Source organism: Salvelinus namaycush, chromosome 5 (genome assembly GCF_016432855.1).
Source record: "Salvelinus namaycush isolate Seneca chromosome 5, SaNama_1.0, whole genome shotgun sequence".
Taxonomy (NCBI): domain Eukaryota; kingdom Metazoa; phylum Chordata; class Actinopteri; order Salmoniformes; family Salmonidae; genus Salvelinus; species Salvelinus namaycush.
Window position 1 is genome coordinate 47,948,271 of NC_052311.1, and position 27,400 is coordinate 47,975,670.

General features: G+C 45.0%; 1 protein-coding gene across 1 annotated transcript; it reads left to right on the top strand.

Moving 5' to 3' along the window:
* The first annotated feature begins 963 nt into the window (after nucleotides 1–963).
* Nucleotides 964–27,256, top strand: LOC120047148 (von Willebrand factor D and EGF domain-containing protein-like). The gene is made up of 31 exons (XM_038992682.1): nucleotides 964–1,018; nucleotides 2,290–2,480; nucleotides 9,567–9,798; nucleotides 10,254–10,319; nucleotides 11,052–11,284; nucleotides 11,710–11,799; nucleotides 11,978–12,128; nucleotides 12,338–12,555; nucleotides 13,289–13,362; nucleotides 13,507–13,780; nucleotides 14,114–14,316; nucleotides 14,675–15,543; nucleotides 15,771–15,907; nucleotides 16,041–16,205; nucleotides 16,559–16,663; nucleotides 17,517–17,631; nucleotides 18,182–18,444; nucleotides 18,844–19,063; nucleotides 19,382–19,516; nucleotides 19,648–19,902; nucleotides 20,180–20,611; nucleotides 23,985–24,080; nucleotides 24,244–24,339; nucleotides 24,587–24,682; nucleotides 24,836–24,931; nucleotides 25,045–25,140; nucleotides 25,312–25,407; nucleotides 25,603–25,698; nucleotides 25,821–25,916; nucleotides 26,037–26,134; nucleotides 26,210–27,256. The coding sequence occupies exons 1-31, from the start codon at nucleotides 964–966 to the stop codon at nucleotides 26,222–26,224; spliced, it is 5,364 nt and encodes a 1,787-aa protein (XP_038848610.1). The 3' UTR covers nucleotides 26,225–27,256.
* Nucleotides 27,257–27,400: the final 144 nt, after the last annotated feature.

Consider the following 27,400-nt stretch of genomic DNA (forward strand, 5'->3'; position numbering starts at 1 on the left):
GGGGGTAACCTCCCGTACTGCCCAGGAGGGGTTGGGTGATGACACGTGTTGGGAAACTGATGGCGAGAACCACGGTACCTTCTCCTTGGGTGAGGGTTGGGGGCTTTGAACGGGGGGTGGTTTTGGGTAATGGGTGGTGCGAAGGGTTGGGAGTGTGTGGGGTCGCTGCGGATTGTTCCCCCTGCTGAAGTTGGTTGCCTACTCTGACGGGATGGGGAGACAGACTTGGTTGTGGAGCTAGCAGACTTCTGTGAAAGGTTGTCAAGTGTTATTGGGTTGTCAAAGACAGTTGGTTTTTCAGACGAAGGATGTTCAGCTTGGGATGCTCCAATGGTATCTACATCATCTCGTATTCTTATTTCCACCACTGCGGAGTTACTGTTTGCTATGGTAACATGAATCGTCTCAAAGTCTAGCAGGTCCTGGTCCATCAAAATGACTTGTTCTTCTGTCATTTGTTCATTGGGAATGGACTGGTTGGACTGATTGGATGTCTGGGCTTTTACCCCAAGTTTGTGGAAAACCTGAACAGACTGCATCATCTGATGACCCAGACGGCTCCTTGAAGGTTGGGGAGCGTTTGGGGTAGGCCGCGCCCCTAACTTAGCCCCCTTAACGGTACCTTTCTGCTTCCTGGATGAGGAAATGTCTGAACCTGTTCTGTCCCCACCTCCATCTGCAGCACCGCTCCTTGCACATTGGACCACCTCCTTCACAGGACTAGGGTTACTCTCCTCTACACTTCTTTCTCCATCCCTCTTTTCACCTTCTATCTTTTCACTGTTCACGCCATCACTACTGTCACCAACCTCTCCAATGATGGCCGTTTTCTTTGTCGTCTCCCCTCTTCCCTGCTCTGCATCCTCCTCTTTCTTTTTAGTAGCTTCCATCACATGGCTTTCTGCAGCTTCCTCCAATGGGACAACTGGATTGCCAGTGTTCATTGTTGTGTCAATAGGTGCCATGGTAATGTTGGTTGCAGCTGCTGGTGCTGGTGCAGCCACACAGATGTACCCTGGTGGGGGGCATACTGCCCAGATTTGTGGCACTGGTGGTGGCTGAGCGGGCTGATCTTTGGTAGACAACAATGTGCCATAGATCGCATGTTGATTGGTTTGAGGATGAGAAAGAAGGGGTTGATGGTGATGATGAAGATGGTGATGAAGGAGATTGGGATGATTAGGAGGCTGCTGGAAATGGGCTGTTACAACCGGAGGGTTTGTGCTGTGATCTATGACCAGAGTTATCTGTCCTGCCAGTAAACTGTTTCCTGAAAGGAAACCAAATTATAATTTTTTGATTCACAAAATATTTTGTACAGTATGTTATGAATAAATGCATTTGTAAAGTCATTATGCCTTTGCCTTGTTAATTTTTGTAAATCAAAACGATAATTTCATGCTAACTTTAGAATAAAGCATAACGCATAGATAGTTAGAGAGCTGAAAAGCTAACAGACATTTTTGAGAGGTTTGAATTGTAATTGAACATAAAATGCTTACCTTGTGTTGAGTCAGGTGTGCAGGCATTACTCTGGAAAGGGTTATGATCCTCCATAGTTATAAACAGTTATTTTAACTACTTTAACACAATATTTTTTGAAAGTACTTTGTTGTTTAGTCAAGGAATTGTTTGATTGATGCACCTAGAATGTCAGTGTCTCTCTATGATGTCACCATTTTTTACTTGGTTCAGACTAGAGGGTGTACAACTACGACCGGAAGGTACTTTTTCGTAGCAGGTTAGGATAATTTACGCAGCAGGTTAGGATAATTAATGTGGCAGGTTAGGAGACTTAGGTTAAGGTTAGAAAAAGTTTAGGGTTAGCTAAAATGCTCTCCTAACCTGCTGCGAAAAGTAACTTCCAGTCGTAGTTGTACTCCCTCTAGTCACAACTCCTAGACGTTCCAACTCAAGAAAATTGTTGTTTTGTTAAGAGTTTCATTTCTCCAAATAAATGTTTTTTTTAATGCACAAAAGTACAAACAAGATCACCAAGATCAACATATTTTCAACATTAATTTGTCTCATAATTCCATAACTCCTATTTTACAATTGTTATTATCAGGTTAGGCCTAGTTATTACATGGTTGCAACATAGTATTGACAGTGTGTCATTGCTAACTCAGTTGATTTTGTGTGTGTGTGTGTGTTGGGGGGGTAACTTGGGATCGGTAACTTCAAATCAAATTGTGTGCATATGCGTGCGTGTGCTTTGAGTGAAAACACAGCAGCACCTTATTGACTCATGTTTGTGCTACATGTTTGACTGCTTGTGTCTATCCTCAGTGCTGCCCCCAGAATGTGCTCCGGGGGGTCACTCTCTCCTCCAGAACCCATACCGCAGCACCAGTTTCAGCTCCCGCAGCCTGCAGCAGTCAGCCCTCCAGGACTTCATCTGTGACCATTCCCTCATACCAGGCTGGTACCAGTTCCAGATCTTTGACAAGCCTGCCAGCATGCCCACACAATGTGTGGAGGTAAATACTGATGATACATTTTATTTTATAGTACTTTTTCTCTCTAGGTCTCAAAGCATGTTACAATGTATGGAGTTCACCCCATCCCCCTACGTGTCGCTATTGTTTCTTGACTGTGTCCAGCTCGCTAATAATCACCGAAATGGAAGTTAGACAGTCAGGAAGCATTGAAAATTTCCAAAACGATGGATACAGGACTATTTTTATTTTATTTTGACGCCGAGAAAATATTTTTTTAAATATCAGTGCTGAACTCCGTTGAAGACCGAATGTGGCCCCAAGAGAAAAATGTGTTTTACACCCCTGGTTTAGGTGGTCTTTCATATCAAATGCCATGCCTCAGTCAGAACAGTATAGAAAAATAGTGTCCCCATGATATAAGATCTTACAATGGTGCCGGAGTGAATGGCTGCCGTTTTACGGGCTCCTAACCAACTGTGCTATTTTGTGTGTTTTTTTTGCATTGTTTGTAACTTATTTTATACATAATATTGCTGCTTCCGTCTCTTATGACTGAAAAGAGCTTCTGGAAATCAGAACAGCGATTACTCACCTCGAACTGGATGAAGATTTTTTTTAATGTAATGAGTCCGACGCGAAGGATATACTGCTTCTCTGAGACCAGGCCCAAATCCCATCATTCGCGTGAAGAAAATATGGAAATACAGGGGGCGGAGATCGGGGTGCCTTGAGAGAATTAGTCGGCGAGTGGGTAACCCGTCTCTACCATCCGTTCTATTGGCCAACGTGCAATCACTGGAAAATATACTGGATGATCTCCGTTCGAGACTATCTTACCAACGGGACATTAAAAACTGTAATATCTTATGTTTCACCTAGTTGTGGTTAAACGACGAAACTAATAATATACATTTTTCGTAGCCGTCTATTTACCACCACAAACCAATGCTGGCACTAAGACCACTAAGGCCATCAGCAAACAAGAAAATATTCATCCAGAAGCGGCGCTCCTAGTGGCCAGGGACTTTAATGCAGGCAAACTTAAATCCATTTAACCTAATTTCTACCAGCATGTCACATGTGCATCCAGAGGGAAAAAAACTCTAGACCACCTTTACTCCACACACAGAGACGCATACAAAGCTCTCCCACGCCCTCCATTTGGCAAATCTGACCATAATTCTATCTCCTGATTCCTGCTTACAAGTAAAAACTAAAGTGGTCAGATGACGCGGATGCTACGCTACAGGACTGTTTTGCTAGCACAGACTAGAATATGTTACGGGATTCATCCAATGGCATTGAGGAGTATACCACCTCAGTCACCTGCTTCATCAATAAGTGCATCGACGACTTCATCCCCACAGTGACCGTACATACTGTACTTTTGAAGTCGGAAGTTTACATATCAGTGCCTCTTTGCTTGACGTCATGGAAAAATCAAAAGAAATCAGCCAAGAAAGATTGTAGACCTCCACAAGTATGGTTCATCCTTGGGAGCAATTTCCAAATGCCTGAAGGTACCACGTTCATCTGTACAAATAATAGTATGCATGTATAAACATCATGGGACCACGCAGCTGTCATACCGCTCAGGAAGGAGATGCATTCCGTCTCCTAGAGACGAACGTACTTTGGTGTGAAAAGTGAAAATCAATCCCAGAACAACAGCAAAGGACCATGTGAAGATGCTGGAGGCAACAGGTACAAAGCATCTATATCCACAGTAAAACGAGTCCTATATCAACATAACTTGAAAGGCTGCTCAGCAAGGAAGAAGCCACTGCTCCAAAACCGCCATAAAAAAGCCAGACTACGGTTTGCAACTGCACATGGGGACAAAGATCGTACTTTTTGGAGAAATGTCCTCTGGTCTGATGAAACAAAAATAGAACTGTTTGGCCATTATGACCATCCCAACCGTGAAGCCTGGAGGTGGCAGCATCATGTTGTGGGGGTGCTTTGCTGCAGGAGGGACTGGTGCACTTCACAAAATTGATGGCATCATGAGGTAGGAAAATTATGTGGATATATTGAAGCAACATCTCAAGACATCAGTCAGGAAGTTAAAGCTTGGTCGCAAATGGGTCTTCCAAATGGACAATGACCCCAAGCATACTTCCAAAGTTGTGGCAAAATGGCTTAAGGACAACAAAGTCACGGTATTCGAGTGGCCATCACAAAGCCCTGACCCCAATCCCATAGAAAATTTGTGGGCAGAACTGAAAAAGCGTGTGCGAGCAAGGAGGCCTACAAACCTGACTCAGTTACACCAGCTCTGTCAGGAGGAATGGGCCAAAATTCACCCAACTTATTGTGGAAGGCTACCCGAAACATTTGACAATTTAAAGGCAATGCTACCAAATACTAATTTAGTGTATGTTAACTTCTGACCCACTGGGAATGTGATGAAATAAATAAAAGATGAAATAAATAATTCTCTCTACTATTATTCTGACATTTCACATTCTTTAAATAAATTGGTGATCCTAACTGACGTAAGACAGGGAATTTAACTAGGATTATTTATTATTTGGCTAAGGTGTATGTAAACTTTCGACTTCAACTGTACATATCCCAACCAGAAGCCATGGATTACAGGCAACATCCACACCGAGCTAAAGGCTAGAGCTGCCGCTTTCAAGGAGCGGGACACTAATCCCGCTATGCCCTTAGACGAACCATCAAACAGGCAACGCGTCAATACTGGACTAAGATTGAATCCTACTACACCGGCTCTGATGCTCGTCAGATGTGGCAGGGCTTGCAAACTATTACAGACTACAAAGGGAAACCCAACCGTGACCTGCCCAGTGACGCGAGCCTACCAGACGAGCTAAATGCCTTTTATGCTCGCTTTGAGGCAAGCAACACTGAAATCAAATCAAATTTATTTATATAGCCCTTCGTACATCAGCTGATATCTCAAAGTGCTGTACAGAAACCCAGCCTAAAACCCCAAACAGCAGGCAATGCAGGTAGAAGCACGGTGGCTAGGAAAAACTCCCTAGAAAGGCCAAAACCTAGGAAGAAACCTAGAAAGGAACCAGGCTATGAGGGGTGGCCAGTCCTCTTCTGGCTGTGCCGGGTGGAGATTATAACAGAACATGGCCAAGATGTTCAAATGTTCATAGATGACCAGCATGGTCAAATAATTATAATCACAGTAGTTGTCGAGGGTGCAGCACCTCAGGAGTAAATGTCAGTTGGCTTTTCATAGCCGATCATTAAGAGTATCTCTACCGCTCCTGCGGTCTCTAGAGAGTTGAAAACAGCAGGTCTGGGACAGGTAGCACGTCCGGTGAACAGGTCAGGGTTCCATAGCCGCAGGCAGAACAGTTGAAACTGAAGCAGCAGCAATGCCAGGTGGACTGGAGACAGCAAGGAGTCATCATGTCAGGTCGTCCTGAGGCATGGTCCTAGGGCACAGGTCCTCCGAGAGAGAGAAAGAAAGAGAGAATTAGAGAGAGCATACTTAAATTCACACAGGACACCGGATAAGACAGGACAAGTACTCCAGATATAACAAACTGACCCTAGCCCCCCGACACATAAACTAATGCAGCATAAATACTGGAGGCTGAGACAGGAGGGGTCAGGAGACACTGTGGCCCCATCCGATGATACCCCCGGACAGGGCCAAACAGGAAGGATATAACCCCACCCACTTTGCCAAGGCACAGCCCCCACACCACTAGAGGGATATCTTCAACCACCAACTTACCATCCTGAGACAAGGCCGAGTATAGCCCACAAAGATCTCCGCCACGGCACAACCCAAGGGGGGGCGCCAACCCAGACAGGAAGATCACGTCAGTGACTCAACCCACTCAAGTGACGCACCCCTCCTAGGGATGGCATGAAAAAGCACCAGTAAGCCAGTGACTCAGCCCCTGTAATAGGGTTAGAGGCAGAGAATCCCAGTGGAGAGAGGGGAACCGGCCAGGCAGAGACAGCAAGGGCGGTTCGTTGCTCCAGAGCCTTTCCGTTCACCTTCACACTCCTGGGCAAGATTACACTCAATCATATGACCCACTGAAGAGATGAGTCTTCAGTAAAGACTTAAAAGTTGAGACCGAGTCTGCGTCTCTCACATGGGTAGGCAGACCATTCCATAAAAATCATTTTTGGACAGACAATTTCAGATTTTTGCAATGTTACGTAGATGCAAGCTGTCCTTGAAACAGTCTTGATATGTTCGTCAAAAGAGAGATCAGGGTCCAGAGTAACGCCGAGGTCCTTCACAGTTTTATTTGAGACGACTTTACAACCATCAAGATTAATTGTCAGATTTAACAGAAGATCTCTTTGTTTCTTGGGACCTAGAACAAGCATCTCTGTTTTGTCCGAGTTTAAAAGTAGAACGTTTTCAGGCTTCTAGCGAGGGCAATTTTGGGGCTTCACCATGTTTCATTGAAATGTACAGCTGTGTGTCATCTGCATAGCAGTGAAAGTTAACATTATGTTTTCAAATGACATCCCCAAGAGGTAAAATATATAGTGAAAACAATAGTGGTCCTAAAACGGAACCTTGAGGAACACCGAAATGTACAGTTGATTTGTCAGAGGACAAACCATTCACAGAGACAAACTGATATCTTTCCGACAGATAAGATCTAAACCAGGCCAGAACTTGTCCGTGTAGACCAATTTGGGTTTCCAATCTCTCCAAAAGAATGTGGTGATCGATGGTATCAAAGGCAGCACTAAGGTCTAGTAGCATGAGGACAGATGCAGAGCCTCGGTCTGACGCCATTAAAAGGTAATTTACCACCTTCACAAGTGCAGTCTCAGTGCTATGATGGGGTCTAAAACCAGACTGAAGCATTTCGTATATATTATATACTGAAGCATGCATGAGAGCACCAGCTGTTCCGGACTACTGTGTGATCACGCTCTCCATAGCCGATGTGAGCAAGACCTTTTAACAGGTCAACATTCACAAGACTGCAGGGACAGACGGATTACCAGGACATGTACTCAGAGCATGCGCGGACCAACTGGCAAGTGTCTTCACTGACATTTTCAACCTCTCCCTGACCAAGACTTTAATACCTACATGTTTCAAGCAGACCACATAATCCCTGTGCCCAAGAAAGTGAAGGTAACCTGCCTAAATGACTACCACCCAGTAGCTCTCATGTCTGTAGCCATGAAGTGCATCATCCCGGAAACTCCCACTCCAATTCGCATACGGGCCCAACAGACCCACAGATGACGCAATCTTAATCGCACTCTACACTGCCCTTTCCCACCTGGACAAAAGGAACATCTATGTGAGAATGCGGTTCATTGACTACAGCTCAGCGTTCAACACCATAGTGCCCACAATGCCCATCTCTAAGCTAAGGACCCTGGGACTAAACACCTCGTTCTGCAATTGGATCCTGGACTTCCTGACGGGCCACCCTATGTGCTAACAGTAGGCAACAACACGTCTGCCACGCTGATCCTCAGGCACGCACCCCTGAGGCCCCTCAGGGGTGCGTGCTTAGTTCCCTCCTGTACTCCCTGTTCACCCACGACTGCGTGGCCAAGCATAACTCCAACACCATCATTAAGTTTGCTGACAACACAACAGTGGTAGGCCTGATCACCGACAACGATGAGACAGCCTATAGGGAGGAGGTCAGAGGTCTGGCAGTGTGGTGCCAGGACAACAACCTTGAGCAAGACAAAGGAGCTGATCGTGGACTACAGGAAAAGGAGGGCAGAACACGCCCCTATTCACATCGACGGGGCTTTAGTGGAGCAGGTCCACATCACCAACAAACTATCATGGTCCAAACACACCAAGAAGGTCATGAAGAGGGCATGACAACAACTTTTCCCCCTCAGGAGACCGAAAAGATTTGGCATGGGTCCCCAGATCCTAAAAAAGTTATACAGCTGCACCATCGAGAGCATCCTGACCGGTTGCATCACCGCCTTGTATGGCAACTGCTCGGCATCCGACAGTAAGGTGCTACAGAGGGTAGCAAGTACCGTCCAGTACATTACTGGGATCAAGCTTCCTGCCATCCAGGACCTATAAACTAGGCAGGGTGTCAGAGGAAGGCCCAAAAATTGTCAAAGACTCTATTCACCCAAGTCATAGACTGTTCTCTCTGCTATCGCACGGCAAGCGGTACCACAGTGCCAAATCTAGGTACAAAAGGCTCCTTAACAGCTTCTACCCCCAAGCCATAAGACTGCTGAACAATTAATCAAATGCACCCCCTTGTTTTTACACTGCTGCTACTCAATGTTTATTGTTCATGCTTAGTCACTTTAATAACTCTACCTACATGTACAAATTACCTTAACTAACCTGTATCCCTGCACATTGACTCGGTACTGGTACCCCCTGTATATAGCCTCATTATTGTTATTTTATTGTGTTACTTTTTATAAAACAATTTACCATCGTTTTTTTAGTACATTTTTTCTTAAGCAGCTCTTCTTGCACTTGAGTACTTTTCAGTGAGTAGCCAAGTCATTGCAATGGTAACATGAGTGCTAGTCTTGCCCTTTGAAGTGAACATAGGCTCTTTGTTCCGAGGACCCTGGGATGGTATCAGCATTAAGCACAGGACCAAAGAGAGCGAGAGACAGGAGAGAGATATTAGAGACACAGGAGAGAGACAAGAGAGACAGAAGAGATACAGACGAGAGACAAGAGAGACAGGAGAGAGACGGGGAGACAGGAGAGAGACGGGGAGACAGAGTTACAGAGAGAGAGAGACAAGTTTAGAAAGAGAGAGAGACAGGGTTAGAGAGAGACATGGTTAGACAGAGAGAGAGAGAGAGAGATCGAGAGAGAAAGATGTTCCTCATTTTCCCTGGGCTGCCCGCTGTGCTGCAGACTGAAGGATCCATCAGAGGTGTCAGGTTCCTCTTCTTCCCAGGGCATTGTCATGTGTCATATTGCAGTTGTTGCCTGCAAAGTGTCGCCCTACCAATCATTACCCATGTGGTTGTATTATTACCACCCAGTATAAACTAGCCTGGTCCCAGACATATTTGTGCTGTCTTGCTTATTATCACATTGAGTGACTAGAAGTTTGCAAGACAGCGCAAACAGATCTGGAACCAGGCTAAAGTAGTCTTATTCTGTTCTCCATTGTCTTTATCTGTGTCCACCAGGTGAACCACTGTGGGACCCAGGCCCCAGTCTGGCTGTCTCTGGGGGAGGGCGAGAGCCTTCCGCGGCCCCTGGAGGTGACGCATCTGACGGCCTGTGCCACCTGGCAGTTCTTCCTCAGCAGCAGTAAGGACTGCTGCCTGTTCCGCATCCCTGTCACCGTGCGCAACTGTGGAGACTTCTACGTCTACCTGCTCCAGCCCACCCAGGGTTGCATGGGCTACTGCGCACAGGGTACAGCAGCTGTTTACGATAGTCTGTTTAGGTGGAGGCAATGAGGAGCTCCATATGCTATGAAATTGAGGCTGCATTGTTTTTTTCTTCTTCAACGGGCAAAAACGTAGCGCAATGGTCTTCACCGCCAAAATGTCATAAAAGGCAATTCATCCACAAACACAAATATAATTGTATAAATGAACGTGTTTTCATTAATTTTATGATATAATCGTCAAGCCCATTCAAAAGATTAGGGCTGACCTCGGAAGTACAGTACGATGTAGTGCTGCATCACTTTCATAGCGTAAAGGTGACATGATACAACTGTAAAAACGCTAAAGAATTAGCACTAACCACATGTAACTCATTAAACTGTTATTTATGTGCTTGTGACTCAGACCTCTGTAGTGTTAACTGTTAAGACCACCACTGTTAATTGTCTGTTAATTGTCCTGCTATCATTCACCATGTAGAGATGTCAGACTCTGCGGCGGTGGTGTGTGGTCCTGACGAGGTGGAGGTTGATGGAGCGTGTAAAGGTGAGTGAGCTCTCTGCCTCCTGACTGTGTGTTGTCTGGCTCTATAGGAGGCCCTTGTTAAAGTCAGACACCACAACAATCCGCGTCAGAATTGCCATGCGGTGTGGAATGCAGCGCAACAGGCCCCTCACAGGTCCTCTTAATGAGCTAAGCATGTGTCCTGCCTCCCTCGCCCCGTCTCCATGACGACATCTCTCGGCGAGGTCGTGAATTATCCCCCTGCCGGTTTTAGCGCGAAGGAGGAGGGGGGCTGGGGACATAGGTGGATGGTTTAATTAACTTTTATTCACACAAGAGACTTTATCAAGTTGGAAGGGATACTATAAATAGGAGAAGGTACCTACCATTTAGGTACCTACTCTTTTGGTTTGTTATGGTTGACCCCTTTCCCTGATTAGAGTTACAGAAATAGACCAAAATGTTGGGACCCACCAGAAAGCAGTAGCTGATGACTGGATCTTTGCCTGAAATATAGATTTTGATTACTTGATGGGTCACAGGACAAAAACATTCAGCCAAGCTTCTATTATAACACAATCATCTCATATCACCCAAATACTGTATACATTATTACCTGCTTTGTTCATGTTACATGTTCAGTAGGAAGAAAACTGGGTGAAACTACCCATTTTGTCCAATAAGACATTTTGTCTAATTTTGTCCAATAAAATATGTTGCTAAACATTTTGCTTCGGTGTACCCTACTGAACACGACTCCGTTATCCCTTCCAGCCAAACAGCCTCCTTCTCCAGCAGTACCTGTGATAGTAGCAGAGCTCTCTGGGAGCATCGTCTACCTGAAGTGCAGCTTCGAGGGCCATAGCGTGAACAGCTCCCTAGGCTATGTGGTTGCCTGGTCTCGCCTCTCCCCCCAAGGCATCAAAGAAGAACTGAAACAAGAGACTACTGTCCAAACCGTTGCCTTCATCGAGCTGGACGGGATCAACCTCCGACTGGGGGACAAGGTGGGTAGAAGTTACCCCTAACCACTGACGCAGGGTCAGATATTTTTTCTCTAATGGTTAAGGTTAAGATCGGGGGTGGTGTCATTTGATCCGAGACTTGTGGTTACGGGTAGCTTCTACTTCACTTGTAAAACAGTCAAACGCCCAAAATAATGCTAGCTTCCGAGCTCTCTCTCAAAACTGAAGTGAATTTCTTTTACAAGTGAGGATATAGAGCAATCGAGCTGACCGTGTTGAAAACCATCAAAGTTATACAGTATATTGTCGTGTCATCCTTTTATGAAACTCTTGTCAGACATGTTGTTTTGTTTTCCTGTGGTATCATGTATATTACCTGGCTTCAACTATAAAGGCTTTTCTACATCCTGAACTGTAGCCTCTCTCTTCCTCTTGATCGGCTGTGGCTGTCCTTCCCTCTCTGTCAGATTTACTGCAGTTGCTCCAGTTTTTTTCTGGACTCGCCGGACATCCAGGGAACCCCAGCGGAGAGCGAAGAGTTCTTCGCCGGGATCAGGGTAAGTCAAAGAGATAGAGAACACTATTTCAAGGATTTGGTGTTTGAGTGTGTGTAAGTTGTGTGTGCGTGCATGCCTGTCTGTCTGTCTCTCTCTCTGGGTCTGGGTTTGTATGTCTCCTTTTTGTTTTAAATAGTCACTGGTTAATCAGAATTTCTCTTGTGATTTGTCTCTGCAGTTGAGACCAGAGGTGACTACTGTGTCTGAGGATGGGAAGGACTATGAGTTGACTGTGGAGAGTACCATCCCTGTCCCCTGCCCTGACAGTGCCTCCTCCTCCACCAAAGAGCAGTGTACTCTCTCCTTACACCTGAGTACAAGCAATCAAGGTAAAGGCTTCGTAAGTAATCCTGCATACTCACAGTATCACCACAGTAAAGTTTTATTCTTCAAAATGTATTCCTAATTGGCAATACGTTTGATTTCCATAGCGTCTTGATTCTCCAGTGACAACGCATATTGACATGTTGGTATCCCTACGAAATAGACAAAAACAAAGCCAATGACAACAACCATTAAATTATCTATTACTCCGTAGGAGACGATCTGCTGGGTCCAGACGTGGTGTTGTCGTCGTGCCGGGTGGATCTCTCCCAGAGCCTGGGGTGTCGTAACGGGGTGTGTAGCCAGGCCCTGGTTCACCTCAGCGCGGTCACAGACTTCCTCAGGGACGGGGACAGGACAACACAGATCTTTGTCAAACCCATCGTCACATCCAACTTCCTCTGGAGCGGCTACACACCACAGAGTGTGCAGGTACTGGAACTGGAAAAAATACCCTTGTGATGGGTTGGGAGGAGAGTGACGGTTGTCATTAGCCTGGTCCCAGATCTGTTTGTGCTGTCTTGCCAACTCCTATGGTCATTGTCACACTGTTTGCCATAAAACTTTGCAAGACAGCATTAACAGATCTGGGACCAGTCTAGGTTGTTAACAGATCTGGGTGTAACGTATATGCTGGGAGTCAGGAAACAGGTGCAGAAGGTGAGTTTAATAAAGAACCGATACAGATGAACAAACATGAGGCGCGTACTGAACGTTAGAGAAAACAATAACACCTAGTGTCTGAAGACAACTGAGGGCTAAATAAAGAGGGAGTAATCAAGGAGGGAATGACGACCAGGTGTGCGTATTGATGGGGAACAGGTGTGCGTAATAATGAAGCCAGGACCGGAGGTTAGTAAACTGACAAAGTCGAGCACCGGAGGGAGGGAGCAGGATTAGGCGAGACACCAGCCTATGTTGTTAACAGATCTGGGACCAGTCTAGGTTGTTACACTTAACTCACTCAATGCACAATATACGATGATGCTGTATACACTGTATAGTGTACATTTGCTCACTGCAACAGTGCCCATACACAAACTGTAAGTTGCCAACACACTCATATAAGCCTGCACTGTATATACTTTATTTTCTCATCTAGATAGCTGAATGTGAAAATGAAATAAATAATATCTGATATGTGATATTTTCTCTGTGTTTTCAGATCACAGTGACAGATGTTCCCTCTGCATACTGCTACTCTTTCACTGATCCTCACATCATCACGTTTGATGGCAGGTACTTCAGTCACTCCTTTATAGTCAGCATAAATGATAGATGCAGTCAAGGCAATGTTAGCCTGCAAATATGATAACAATCACAAGAATACACATTACCGTAACTGATACTGTAGTGTAATGCATTTCATGCATTTCCTTTCAGGCAGTATGACAACTATCAGATCGGGACGTTTGTGTTGTACAAGAGCACAAGGCAGCCGTTCGAGGTCCATGTGCGCCAGTGGGAGTGTGGGAGCGTTGTCCACGGCGCCTCGTGCATGTGCGGCTTCGTGGCGAGAGACGGCAGTGACGTCATAGCCTTCGACATGTGCAACGGAGAGCTGGGGCACACCAGGCCGCACCTGTCGGTGAAGAACAGGGACGTGGGCAAGAGCGGCATCCGCATCGCTGAGTCTTACCAAGGACGCAAAGTCACAGTGAGTGAATAAATAAATAAAGTAACATTAAAAATTGAATTCAATTAAAGTTGTCTTCCGATGAGTTGGTGGTGGCAGGAAAAAGAAAAGGTCACAGAGTTGAAGCCCACGCCCACAGGTAGTAGTCATTAGCTAATAGGGTGTTGAGAAAGGCAGTGTAAACTTACAGTGCAAAGTCGGTATTCAATTGTTTATGCTAATTATGATATGACACAGACTGTGATGATATAGCGACGCACTGGATAGCAGAAAATAATTTAGTTGTAATGGAATAGAGCAAAATCAAATGAAATACAACAGAATACATTAGGATCTAATCCCCTTTCTGTCTAGATGACCTTCTCGTCTGGGGCGTTTGTGCGTGCCGATGTGTCTGACTGGGGCATGAGTCTGACCCTGAGGGCCCCCAGCTCCGACTGGAGCCAAACCCAGGGCCTGTGTGGGACGTATGACGGACAGACCCACAATGACCTCCACACAGCAGGGGGCGCAGCGCTGGACAACGAAGACGTAGCAGCCTTCATCTCTGAATGGAAGTTAGTCTGATGCCAAGTCTCAAATCAACCTCTAGCCCCTAACGCTATGGAGTTTGCAGATCTGAAGAAGATATGTGGTGATGGTTCTAACCAGCCTATCAGTGATTGCACTGCAGCTTTCATTGTAATTCCTATGCCTATACAGTTTCTTTAGATCTGCAAAGCGGGAGCGGGCTTTTGTCCCATTCCAAGTGCAACAACCAAGTCTGGACCTGAGACTGTTCTTTTAAACGATGGATATTAATCATTTTGAACATTTTACATGAGCTCTTTCAGCTGTGGTTGTGTTACGTTATTATTTGTTGAATGTATTTCCGTCGAGATCCTAACTGATAAGGATGTATTTCTCTTCTGGCAGACTCCCTCCTGGTGGCAGCTTGTTTGACACCGTTCCATCCTATCAGAGCACCTCAAACCCTCGCAGGTACTGTAACTGTGAAGAGGAGTCCCGCCCCACGTCCCCGCGAACCAGGTCTCAGCCAATCCCTGGCTCCGACTCCTCCTGTTCTCACCACGTCAACGTGAGACTCCACAGTATCATCCCCACTCTGGATGTCACTGCCGAATACATCAACTCAGTAGAGCTGTTCAAAGGCCACCACGACCACCTCTCAGGAAACTCCAAAGAGCACGGCCGGGCCGAGGACACCGCCGCCCAGCCTGTAGAGAGAGGCTCTACCCTAACAGGCTCCAGCCATGGAGCCAACAACCAGAGGAGCCGTGGAAGGCGCCAGTCCTACCAGTTCCTCCCCGACACGCCCTACCAGAGCCTGAGCCAGTCCGACCTGGAGGGCTTCACCTACTTCTTCCCAGAGGACCACGAGCTAACGGCCCGGCCCGAGTCCTCCCCTCCCCCCACCTGGCCCACCCTGTCTGGGCTAACACAGCTCCAGGCCAGGGTTCAGTGCCAGCGGGCCGTGGCTAACTCCAGCGTGGCTCTGGGCTGCGGCCAGCTCTTAGGCTCGGCCATAGTGAGCCAGGCGGTGGCTATGTGCGTCAGCGACCTCCAGCTAAAGGACGACCAGGCCTGGGTGGGCGCCACTCTGCCTCTGCTTGAGAACGAGTGTGAGAGGAGGCTTGTGGAGGAGAGGGGGAGAGAGGAAGAGCACCAGGACATGCTGTCCTTCCTCAAGTGTCCTAATCTATGCAATGGGAATGGGCAGTGCTCCGAGTGGGGGTGTGTGTGCTTCCCCGGGTTCGGCTCCTACGACTGCAGCGTTATCTCTGGTAAGAAGAGGGTAGGGTTGGATCTGTAACACACATCTATACTCTAAGTCAATCATACATATTGTAAGTCAACACTAGACCAGGATTTGGCTCATAGTTAGTTCATCAAAATGAAAGACATATCACAGTAATTTACTAATCCTAGTGAAATTATATATTTTAAACCTGCTGACATTTTTTTTGCTTCTCATTTCTGTCTGTTTTTGGTGTCGTTTGGGATGGTGAAGACCAGACTCCAGAGATCACAGAGCTGGAGAACGAGGGACTGTGTGATGTCAGACAGAGTGACTGCTCCACTGTACAGGTCTTTGGACAAGGCTTCAAAGACTCCTATGAACTCAAGTGTGAATTTTTGAAGGAAAAGGTACCATACTACATCACACACACATACACACTGACACACACACACACACACCTCCATATTTGTGATATTAATTTCTGTAGCACAGTACTTCTGACCCAAGTGTCCCCACCTGTCTCTGTCTGCGTGTGTCCAGTTTGTGGATGGTGAGTGGACCCTGGACGAACCTCAGTTTACCCTGGCTACCTTCCTGGATGTGTCAGGTCTGGAGTGTCAGCTCCCCCTGGAGTACAGACAAGCCATTGCAGGCCTGGACCTGGATACGGCCACCGACAGACCCCTCGCTCGCTGGCAGATCAAAGTTAGTGGAACAACACTATGCAGCACATCGCAGTAATGTTTATACCGTTTCTAACCAGGAGCCAGTCTTAAGCTGTTACCCAAAAGGTCCCAACCCACCAATGGGTCCAGACTCATTTGTGAATGGGCAAATCCCCCATAAAATACAGCTGGGTAAGAGAGCCCTAAACAATAGTACTGTTGGCATCAGGGCAAGGTTCTGGCCTAGTGTTGTAATATGGTTTGTTTGCACACCTACCAGATGTTTTCAAGATGGTGCAACCTGGACAAGATACCCGTACTTATTGTAGTAGCTTCTGTAAATGTTTATTACCAGTAGTCACTGATAATAAGTCATTAATGTTGTCTTGGCAGGTGTCCAACGACGGCTACGGCTACAGCAACGCCAAGATCCTGACCCTGTTCGATGGAGCCTGTCAGATCTGCACACTCAATGCTGACGTTCTCTGTACCTCCAGGGTGGGTTTCTCTTGGGTTTTTTCTCAGGGTTTTAATTGTATCAACGTTTCTGGTAGCATGATCAGAATGTGTTGTTTAATGATTTGAATCTGACTTTAAATGATTCAATACTTGTAACTAAGGTAACTTTCCCCCCCTTTTTTCATGTCCTTGTTCCTTGTGTTTTCCAAGTTGATTGAGAACATGTTCTCAGCCTGAGGATGCATGAATCAGCTTTTTGTAGTTTGGGTTCTTTTTCAGCCACTAACATTCAACAGATACTGTACATTATGTTGTGGGACATTCAACAGATGTTCAAGCTAGCTCAAATTTCAGGCCCCTTTCCCACCAGGAAAAACCAGCACATGGGCTCTTAAAACTAACTGTGAGTGTAGCACATGGGGATGTGTGAAACGTACTCCTCAGCCCGAAGCGTCTTACCAGTCTGCGCCACACAAAAAGCTAGCTATGTGGCGCAAGTGGAGACGCTTCATGCTGACGAGTACGTTTCACACATCCCCATGTGCTAAATGAGCACCACTCCTCCTAGTTATGCGTGCCAAACAGTTTCTTCTGAAGAACTCAAACAGAACATTTATCACCCAAACGAAAAGTGGCCAATGCTCTGATTGATTATCTCTCTGGCATCTCTTAACACAGGAAACAATTAGGTGTTTTAGCCCAATCCACATGTACAGTGTGATTGTCAAGGTTCACTTGTGTGTATATGCAGTAAGACATTGCCAGCCCTTGTTCTCTTGTTGGCCCGAAAAGTGTTCCTGGTTCCTATTTCAATGGCAAGAACAGATGTTTTTATCTTTTCTAAAAGGCAGACAGATACATGCCAATTTTGTTACTGTGTATCAATCCCCAGGAGAAAACATGCAACATTGACAGTGTGTGTTATGGAGAGGGAGACCTCAATCCCAGCAGCCCTTGCCTGATATGCCGACCAGACTCCTCCAAATACACATGGTCCATCGCTGAGAGTAAGTACAATGTCCTCTTACTTATAACGTACTTTTACTCTACAACTGCTGTTTACATTATACAACAGCATCTCTATACAAATTCACACCACGCAAACTGAAAGGTGTTTGCTGCCACCCACTACTGACGACAGCACACAGTCACAGAGAACACATATGGCTGCATGGTCTTTGCAATATGTCTACAGCTCAGCGTTGGCCATGCTATAGAGAACAAGGTGTTATTGGGGTCAGACTCATTATAGTAACATCAGGACTCTGGGTACTGTAATTGTGGTTGACTCAATGTGTTCTTTGTGCTGTGTTTTGATTTGAGTGCTTATACAAAATGAGGCCAAATCACTCCAGATCAATCAGAGTAAATTATAGAAATGAATACAACTGGTTCAAATTAGGAATAGAACAATTTACAAAGATAGATAAACATATCAATAAACAAGTTGAAATAAAGGGAAAATGATTGTATATTTTGTACCTCAGATAATGATATGGACGTTAATGATGAAATGATTAACGTTATTACTAAATATTACTATTCTGCTCCTGGAAGAGAATGAGCCACCAGTGTTTCAGTCAGCCCAGGGGCGTCTGCAGACGTTCCAGGGAGAGAACTTTGTGTACCAGCTGCAGGCTCAGGACCCAGAAGGCTCTGTGGTGCTGTTCACTCTGGAGTCAGGCCCCAGTGACGCCTCCCTCTCCCCCACTGGCCTGCTCATCTGGAAGGCTACTGACACTGCTGCCGCCTCCTCCAAGCAGACGTTTCAGTTCACTATCAAAGACGATTGTAGTGCTGAGACGCTTGCCTCTGTACAGGTAGGTTTCAGAAGATGAGAACATTGTTGAATAAGGATGTTCCCAAAATAAGAAACTTGGGATGCGAATTCCTTGACTTGATTCTGTTAACTCTGTGAATGGGGATTCCTAGAGATTTCCCTTGATTGTCAGCTTTTCTACCGCAAGAGGGAGCTCTAGATGTACAATCCTTATTGTCCAGCCTGCCGCTGTACTAGTCTTTCTGCGTCTGTTGCTTTGGTATGTCTGTTAGCAAGACATTCAAAACTAAAATGCAGTAATTACTCACGGATTGTCAATCATTCTTCCTCATGCTTATATGTCCATTTCAAAGTGCTTGCGAATTGAACTAAAGGTCTACTAACACTTCCCACTCCTTTGTGTATGCGTGTTTGTGTGTGTGTGTGTGTGTGTGTCCAGGTCTCTCTGCGGCCCTGTGACTGTCTGAACGGAGCTTCCTGTGTTACAAACATCAACCTCCCCTCTAGCAGCGGGGAGTACCTATGTGTCTGTCCCGCTGGCTTCACAGGGGACCGGTGTGAGGAGGACATAGACGACTGTAAACCCAACCCCTGCCGTCTGGTCAAGTGTATAGACGGACCCAACTCTTTCTCCTGCATCTGTCCCCCCGGAATGACAGGTACTGTACATGACAGCAATAGAATTACAACACACACTGTACGTTGTACATGCTGTCCATGCTAATACTGCAGCTCATTTGTGGGTCTTGCATGCTTTTATGACTCTGAGAACTTACTTTGAATCATTCAGTTAGGAAGCTGTGCTTTGACATTCTATGAACCATACTCCTTATGACCACTCTTTTAGTGTTTGGATACAAGCATTGCCAGATTTCCTTATCTGGTTCAGTGAATTTAGATTTTGATGTTTTGTTAGTAGATTACAATCTGTGTGTGTGGAAGGCTGAGTTTTCATTCATGTTGTTTTTGTGTTCCAGGTCATACCTGTAGAGAAGATGTGGATGAATGTGCCGCAGAGCCGTGCTTCCCTGGGGTGGGCTGCAAAAACACACTGGGCTCATTCACCTGTGGCTCCTGTCCAGAGGGTTACACTGGGGACGGGAAGAGCTGCAGTGGGTCCCACTCTCCCTGTCTCTGTTTCTCTCTCTTTCTCTACCCATATCCTCTCACCTCCACCCCTCATTATTTTATCAATATATTTCTATTGACTGTAAATAATTATATTCTACCTCTTCTCCTGTAGTTAAATCGGAGCCGTCCAGTGGTAAGGGTGATGACTATGAGCCTATTCATAGAGTGACCGTGCCTGTACCCACAGGAGGTCACCAGGGTTCTGGCACGGTTAAACCATCAAGCCAGGCCCCCTGCTCCAGACAACCATGCTACCCAGGGGTGCAGTGCTTCGAGAGCAAACACGTGTCAGTAGGGTTCATCTGTGGACCCTGTCCACCTGGGCTCCATGGCAACGGACACACCTGTAGTAGAAGCACCACAACAGGTGAGAAGGGTCGCCTGATCACTTAGCTGATGATTCACGGTGTTCGTGTGTTTGGGTGTTTATTATAAGGTTATTAAATATCTGGGCTTATATGGGCTTATTTCATAGTTTTATAGCTGGCTCATAGCTGGCTCCTAGCAAAGATAACTGTATGCCAGTATTATTTAGCTAGGTCTTCAGGGTTAGTTGATAGAGGCGATTGAGTTATAATAGCTCTATACAAATCCCAGTTGAGTTCCTTTTCAAGCTCTATCCTCTAACTTCCAGTGTTTTACAGGACATAGGCCAGTTACCACCAACAGAGAAGATGGACGTCCCCAAGTGACGGAAGACTCCAGTAGGGAAATCAATGGCACCACCTCCTCCTCTTCTTCCTCCACCTCCTCCTCCCAGAATAGGAGAAAAACTGAGGGGCCTTCATTGGGTAGCAAGAGAGTCCCCTCCGTGGAGAGAAAGACATCTATTAGCCCCCAGGACCAAACTATCACCAGAGTCCCCACCCCCACCAATCACAACCGAGGTCAGAGCAGCAAGGTGGACCTGACTCCTGACCTCAGCCACGGAGTCAGGTGGGGGTCATCGTCTCCCATAGTGACCTGTGCGGACTCGCCCTGCTTCTCCGGTGTGCCCTGCGAGCCCACTGTCTCAGGCTCCTTCAAGTGTGGCCGCTGCCCGTATGGTTACACTGGAGATGGGGTCACCTGCAAAGGTTAGCGGTTAGCACTCTTGTTGTCTGTTTTTCATTCATATGGTCTTCGTTCTTTTTTCATATCTTTTTAACATTCAAATCCTTACATGAACGTACAGTGCCTTGTAAAAGTATTCATCCCCCTTGGTGTTTTTCCTATTTTGTTGCATTACAACCTGTAATTTAAATTGATTTTTATTTGGATTTCATGTAATGGACATACACAAAATAGTCCATATTGGTGAAGTGAAATGAAAAATATAACATGTTTCAAAAAATTATACAAAATAAAAAACGGAAAAGTGGTGCGTGCATATGTATTCACCCCCTTTCCTATGAAGCCCCTAAATAAGATCTGGTGCAACCAAATACCTTCAGAAGTCACATAATTAGTTAAATAAAGTCCATGTGTGTGTAATCTAAGTGTCACATGATCTGTCACATGATCTCAGTATATACAGTTGAAGTCGGAAGTTTACATACACTTTAGCCAAACACATTTAAACTCAGTTTTTCACGTTTCCTGACATTTAATCCAAGTAAAAATTCCCTGTTTTAGGTCAGTTAGGATCACCACTGTGTTTAAAGAATGTGAAATGTCAGAATATTAGTAGAGAGAATGATTTATTTCAGCTTTTATTTCTTTCGTCACATTCCCAGTGGGTCAGAAGTTTACATACACTCAATTAGTATTTTGTTGCATTGCCTTTAAATTGTTTAACTTGGGTCAAACGTTTCGGGTAGCCTTCCACAAGCTTCCCACAATAAATTGGGTGAATTTTGGCCCATTCCTCCTGACAGAGCTGGTGTAACTGAGTCAGGTTTGTAGGCCTTTCTAAAGGATTGAGGTCAGGGCTTTGTGATGATCACTCCAATACCTTGACTTTGTTGTCCTTAAGCCATTTTGCCACAACATTGGAAGTATGCTTGGGGTCATTTTCCATTTGGAAGACCCATTTGTGACCAAGCTTTAACTTCCTGACTGATGTCTTGAGATGTTGCTTCAATATATCCACATCATTTTCCGCCTCATGATGCCATCTATTTTGTGAAGTGCACCAGTCCCTCCTGCAACAAAACACCCCCACAACATGATGCTGCCACCCCCGTTCTTCACGGTTGGGATGGTGTTCTTCGGCTTGCAAGCATCCCCCTTTTTCCTCCTAACATAACGATGGTCATTATGGCCAAACAGTTCTATTTTTGTTTCATCAGACCAGAGGACATTTCTCCAAAAAGTACGATCTTTGTCCCCATGTGCAGTTGCAAACCGTAGTCTGGCTTTTTTTATGGCGGTTTTGGAGCAGTGGCTTCTTCCTTGCTGAGCGACCTTTCAGGTTATGTCAATATAGGACTCGTTATACTGTGGATATAGATACATTTGTACCTGTTTCCTCCAGCATCTTCACAAGGTCCTTTGCTGTTGTTCTGGGATTGATTTTCACTTTTCGCACCAAAGTACGTTCGTCTCTAGGAGACAGAACACGTCTCTTTCCTGAGCGGTGTGACAGCTGCGTGGTCCCATGGTGTTTATACTTGTGTACTATTGTTTGTACAGATGAACGTGGTGCCTTCAGGCGTTTGGAAATTGCTCCCAAGGATGAACCAGACTTGTGGAGGTCTACAATTTTTTTCTGAGGTCTTGGCTGATTTCTTTTGATTTTCCCACGATGTCAAGCAAAGATGCACTGAGTTTGAAGGTAGGCCTTGAAATACATCCACAGGTACACCTCCAATTGACTCAAATGATGTAAATTAGCCTATCAGAAGCTTCTAAAGCCATGACATAATTTTCTGGAATTTTCCAAGCTGTTTAAAGGCACAGTCAACTTAGTGTATGTAAACTTCTGACCCACTGGAATTGTGATATAAGTGAAGTAATCTGTCTGTTAACAATTGTTGGGAAAATTACTTGTGTCATGCACAAAGTAGATGTTCTAACCGACTTGCCAAACTATAGTTTGTTAACAACAAATGTGTGGAGTGGTTGAAAAACGAGTTTTAATGACTCCAACCTAAGTGTATGTAAACGTCCGACTTCAACTGTATATACCTGTTCTGAAATGTCCCAGAGTCTGCAACACCACTAAGCAAGGGGCACCACCAAGCAAGCAGCACCATGAAGACCAAGGAGCTCTCGAAACAGGTCAGGGACGAAGTTGAGGAGAAGTACAGATCAGGGTTGAGTTATAAAAAAATATCAGAAACTTTGAACATCCCACGGAACACCATTAAATCCATTATTCAAAAATGGAAAGAATATGGCACCACAACAAACCTGCCAAGAGAGGGCCGCCCATCAAAACTCACAGACCAGGCAAGGAGGGCATTAATCAGAGAGGCAACAAAGAGACCAAAGATAACCCTGAAGCAGCTGCAAAGCTCCACAGCGGAGATTGGAGTATCTGTTCATAGGACCACTTTAAGCCCTACACTCCACAGAGCTGGGCTTTACGGAAGAGTGGCCAGGAAAAAAAACATTGCTTAAAGAAAAAAATAAGCAAACACGTTATGGTGTTTCGCCAAAAGGCATGTGGGAGACTCCCCAAACATATGGAAGAAGGTACTCTGTTCAGATGAGACTAAAATGTTGCTTTTTGACTATCAAGGAAAATGTCTGGCGCAAACCCAACACCTCTCATTACCCCGAGAACACCATTCCCACAGTGAAGGATGGTGGTGGCAGCATCATGCTGTGGGGATGTTTTTCTTCGGCAGGGACTGGGAAACTGGTCAGAATTGAAGGAATGATTGATGACGCTAAATACAGGGAAATTCTTGAGGGAAACCTGTTTCAGTCTTCCAGAGATTTAAGACTGGGACGGCGGTTCACCTTCCAGCAGGACAATGACCCTAAGCATACTGCTAAAGCAACACTCGAGTGGTTTAAGGGGAAACATTTAAATGTCTTGGAATGGCCTAGTCAAAGCCAAGACCTCAATCCAATTGAGAATCTGTGGTATGACTTAAAGATTGCTGTACACCAGTGGAACCCATCCTACTTGAAGGAGCTGGAGCAGTTTTGCCTTGAAGAATGGGCAAAAATCACAGTGGCTAGATGTGCCACGCTTATAGAGACATACCCCAAGAGACTTGCAGCTGTAATTGCTGCCAAAGGTGGCTCTACAAAGTATTGACTTTGGGGGGATGAATAGTTATGCATGCTCAAGTTTTCCGTTTGTTTGTCTTACTTCGTTTGTTTCGCAAGAAAAAATATTTTACATCTTCAAAGTGGTAGGCATGTTGTGTAAATCAAATGATACAAACCCCCCAAAAATCTATTTTAACTCCAGGTTGTAAGGCAATAAAATAGGAAAAATGCCAAGGGGGTGAATACTTTCGCAAGCCACTGTATACTGTAGGTTCCATTGAAACTGTTTGTGGTGTTTTCCAGCTGTGTGCCGGTATCCATGTGGAAGGAATATGGAGTGCTCTCTACCCAATACCTGCACTTGTAAAGAAGGCTATACCGGATATAACTGCCACATAGGTGGGGACAACAGTCAGGGTTGGACGAGACAGCTGAGTTTCTATTATTATGGCTCTTTATGAGAGTTACAAAGTAACTTCTGCAAAAATGTCTGTAAATTAGAATAAGTTGTTTTCAGTTACACATAGAAGTTGTAAATTCTATTAACCTTCTACCTTCTCAGCTGTCTGCCGACCGGACTGCAAGAACCAGGGGAAGTGTGTCAACCCAGATGTGTGTGTCTGTCCCATGGGCTACAGCGGGCCAACATGTGAGGAAGGTAAACATATCATCCCACACATATTTGAACTCTAACTATGTACTCTATATCCTGGCCCCAAATCTGTTTGTGCTAACTTGCCAGCTCATTGTCACGCATTGTGTGGCTTGACAATGACGTAATATGAGTTGGTAAGATAGCACAAACAGATCTGGGTACAGGCTATATGTTCTCCATTGTAAATATTGTATATATTCTCCTTTTCTTACTGGATGCTCTGTACACCCCTTGGTTGCTGTGTTTGTAGCTAACTGTGAGCCATCTTGCCAGCATGGAGGAACCTGTCTGGTCAGGAATCTCTGCACCTGTCCTTACGGTTACGTGGGACCAAGATGTGAAATCAGTGAGAGATAATTCAATCCATATGACCCTTTCTGGCATATATCATGTTTCCCTACAATTATCGAAACCAGTCTGATTCCTAAAAAAATGGAATGTGTGTATAGGGGTTAGGAGTTGTCGTGTGTTAACTGTATCTATGTGTGTCTCTGTTCAGTGGTGTGCAACAGGCACTGTGAAAACGGAGGGGAGTGTATTTCTCCCGATGTGTGTAAGTGCAAGTCTGGCTGGTACGGACCAACATGTAACTCAGGTAACGCCAATCAACACCACATGTTTCTACTTAGAAGCCCATGACGAATATATCTCTTTTCGACAACAGTATGTTTAGCTATGGGCTAAATATTCCATTGTCTTCACCTCTAGCTGTCTGCAATCCAGTGTGTTTGAATGGTGGGACTTGTATCAAACCCCACATCTGCGCCTGTCCCAGTGGCTTCTATGGCTCCCAATGTCAGATTGGTAAGAATAGGTGTCACACTGACAATCAATAACCTCAATTGATTATGACACATTCTACTGTTCCCCTATTAGCGATTGATCTGTCAATTTGCACAGAAGTCCATTGCATGGTGGTACTGTGGTTTAGTGAGGTATAACTGTAGCTGTGTCACTGTGTGCCGTGCACTCCAGCTGTGTGCAGTCATCCCTGTAAGAATGGAGGTCAGTGTATGAGGAACAACGTGTGCTCCTGCCCCGGGGGCTACACAGGGAAGCGGTGTCAGAAGAGTAAGAGCCACTGCCACCCAACACAACCAAACACCCCACATCACTGTCTATCCATGTAGTATTAAATGGTTATAGGCCCTATACCAACGTAAATACATGTGAAATTACCTAATTGTAATAACCCTGTAGCAAGCTAGTATGTACATGCAGTTATGTTAATTGAGCCAAAAATGCATGTTGCATTGTGTCTTTCAGGTGTGTGCGACCCCATGTGCATGAACAAGGGGAAGTGTGTGGGGCCCAACTCCTGCTCCTGTGCTTCAGGGTGGAGGGGAAAGAGGTGTAACATTCGTGAGTGACAACATAATGTGCAACCACTGTTAACCTGAACCTGTCACCATGTAAAGATGCCTTTACAATGCTAAGCAACTCTGTGTGTGTGCGTGTGTTTGTGTGCGTGTGTGTGTATTTAGCCGTGTGCCTGCAGAAGTGTAAGAACGGTGGTGAGTGTGTGGGACCCAACACCTGCCACTGTTCCACAGGATGGGAAGGCCTACAGTGTCAGTCTGGTGAGTCTTTCTCTCATTCAATATGATATATTGCTGCCAAGTTTCAATACATAGCTATATACTTTTATCCTGTACTTATATTGAGTTCTATACTATTTCCTCCTTCTGCCTGACGGACAGCCATCTGTAAGCAGAGATGCCTCAATGGGGGAAGGTGTGTCCTGCCCAACTTCTGCCACTGCCGCAACGGGTACACTGGCGTCACCTGTGGGTTAAAGGTGAGCAATGGGCCACAGTTGTTATTTTTATTGTTGGGGGATTATGTACTGTAAAATCTCTTTGCTCTTTTGTAGGCCGCTCTTGCATAAGGGAAATGACTGAAGATGCAGAAGTTTTACAAAATACACAACGCAAGTGGAGAGTCCTTATTAGGCAGTGTGTGATTGTGGAGTGTGTGTGCCTGTATGTGTGTGTGTGCTTGTGTGTGTGTGTATCTTTGTACATTAACAGGGGGACTGGATATATTGCACGTATCTAATTGTTCCTGTTTTGTTACTACCTCAATGCTCAAGGTAGCACATTGATGTAAAGCCCTTGCATAAGAAATGCATAACATATTCATAAACAATGCATAATACTGTCTTAAACACTGCATAGCAATTCAGAAATGTTTATGCCAATCGTGTTGATGTCTCAAAAGCTACGTTTACACAGGCAGCCCAAGTCTGATCTTTTTCCACGAATTGGTCTTTTGACCAATCAGATCAGCTCGTTTGACAATAATTGGGCAAAATATCAGAAATGTGCTGCCTGTGTAAATGCAGCCAAACTATGTCATCTAACATAGACATTAATTCATGTATTTTAATGCATACAAATGTGTTTTATAGTCCTTATCCAAGGCTTTTATACAAAAGTGTTACTGCACACAGTATTATGTTGGAGTAAGAGAAGAGAATCAGATGAAAAACTAGTTGATGGTTTATTGAAAAACAATCTGGCTTTATAAGATATTAATACCCACTTTTCTTTTTGTTTTGTTGTTCCTTGTTATTGATTTGACCAAAGTTTTTTCAGCTCTGGTTTATTGTGGTACAGAAAGTTTTTTTGTTTGTTGCCTAAGCTGTTGTGCACTGTTTCATACTTAATATGTATTGAGAAATAACACCATTCTTCTTTATACATCACACCTGCCTTGGAAATGTTATTAGCTTGTTTGATATTTATGGCAACTTGTCTGCAATTGTTTTGTAACTGTTGACGAGATCTGTTGTAAGTATCAATTCAGATATACTTGATCAATTTTGTACATTATACTGTACATAGGTCAAAACATTTGTTATTTTAACATTTACACTGCATTGTTGTAAATCACGCATATGGAAACAAAATAAAAAGTTATTGTGTCATTTGCTTTAAGTAACACGTTGAATGGTTGAAATGCAATTCAGTAAGGGATGGAAGTACACTTTTGTAACAGTTTAGTTATACTATTAATTGGCTACAGTATATTGTTAGTAAAAGCAGTTCGCTGAGTGTTGTTT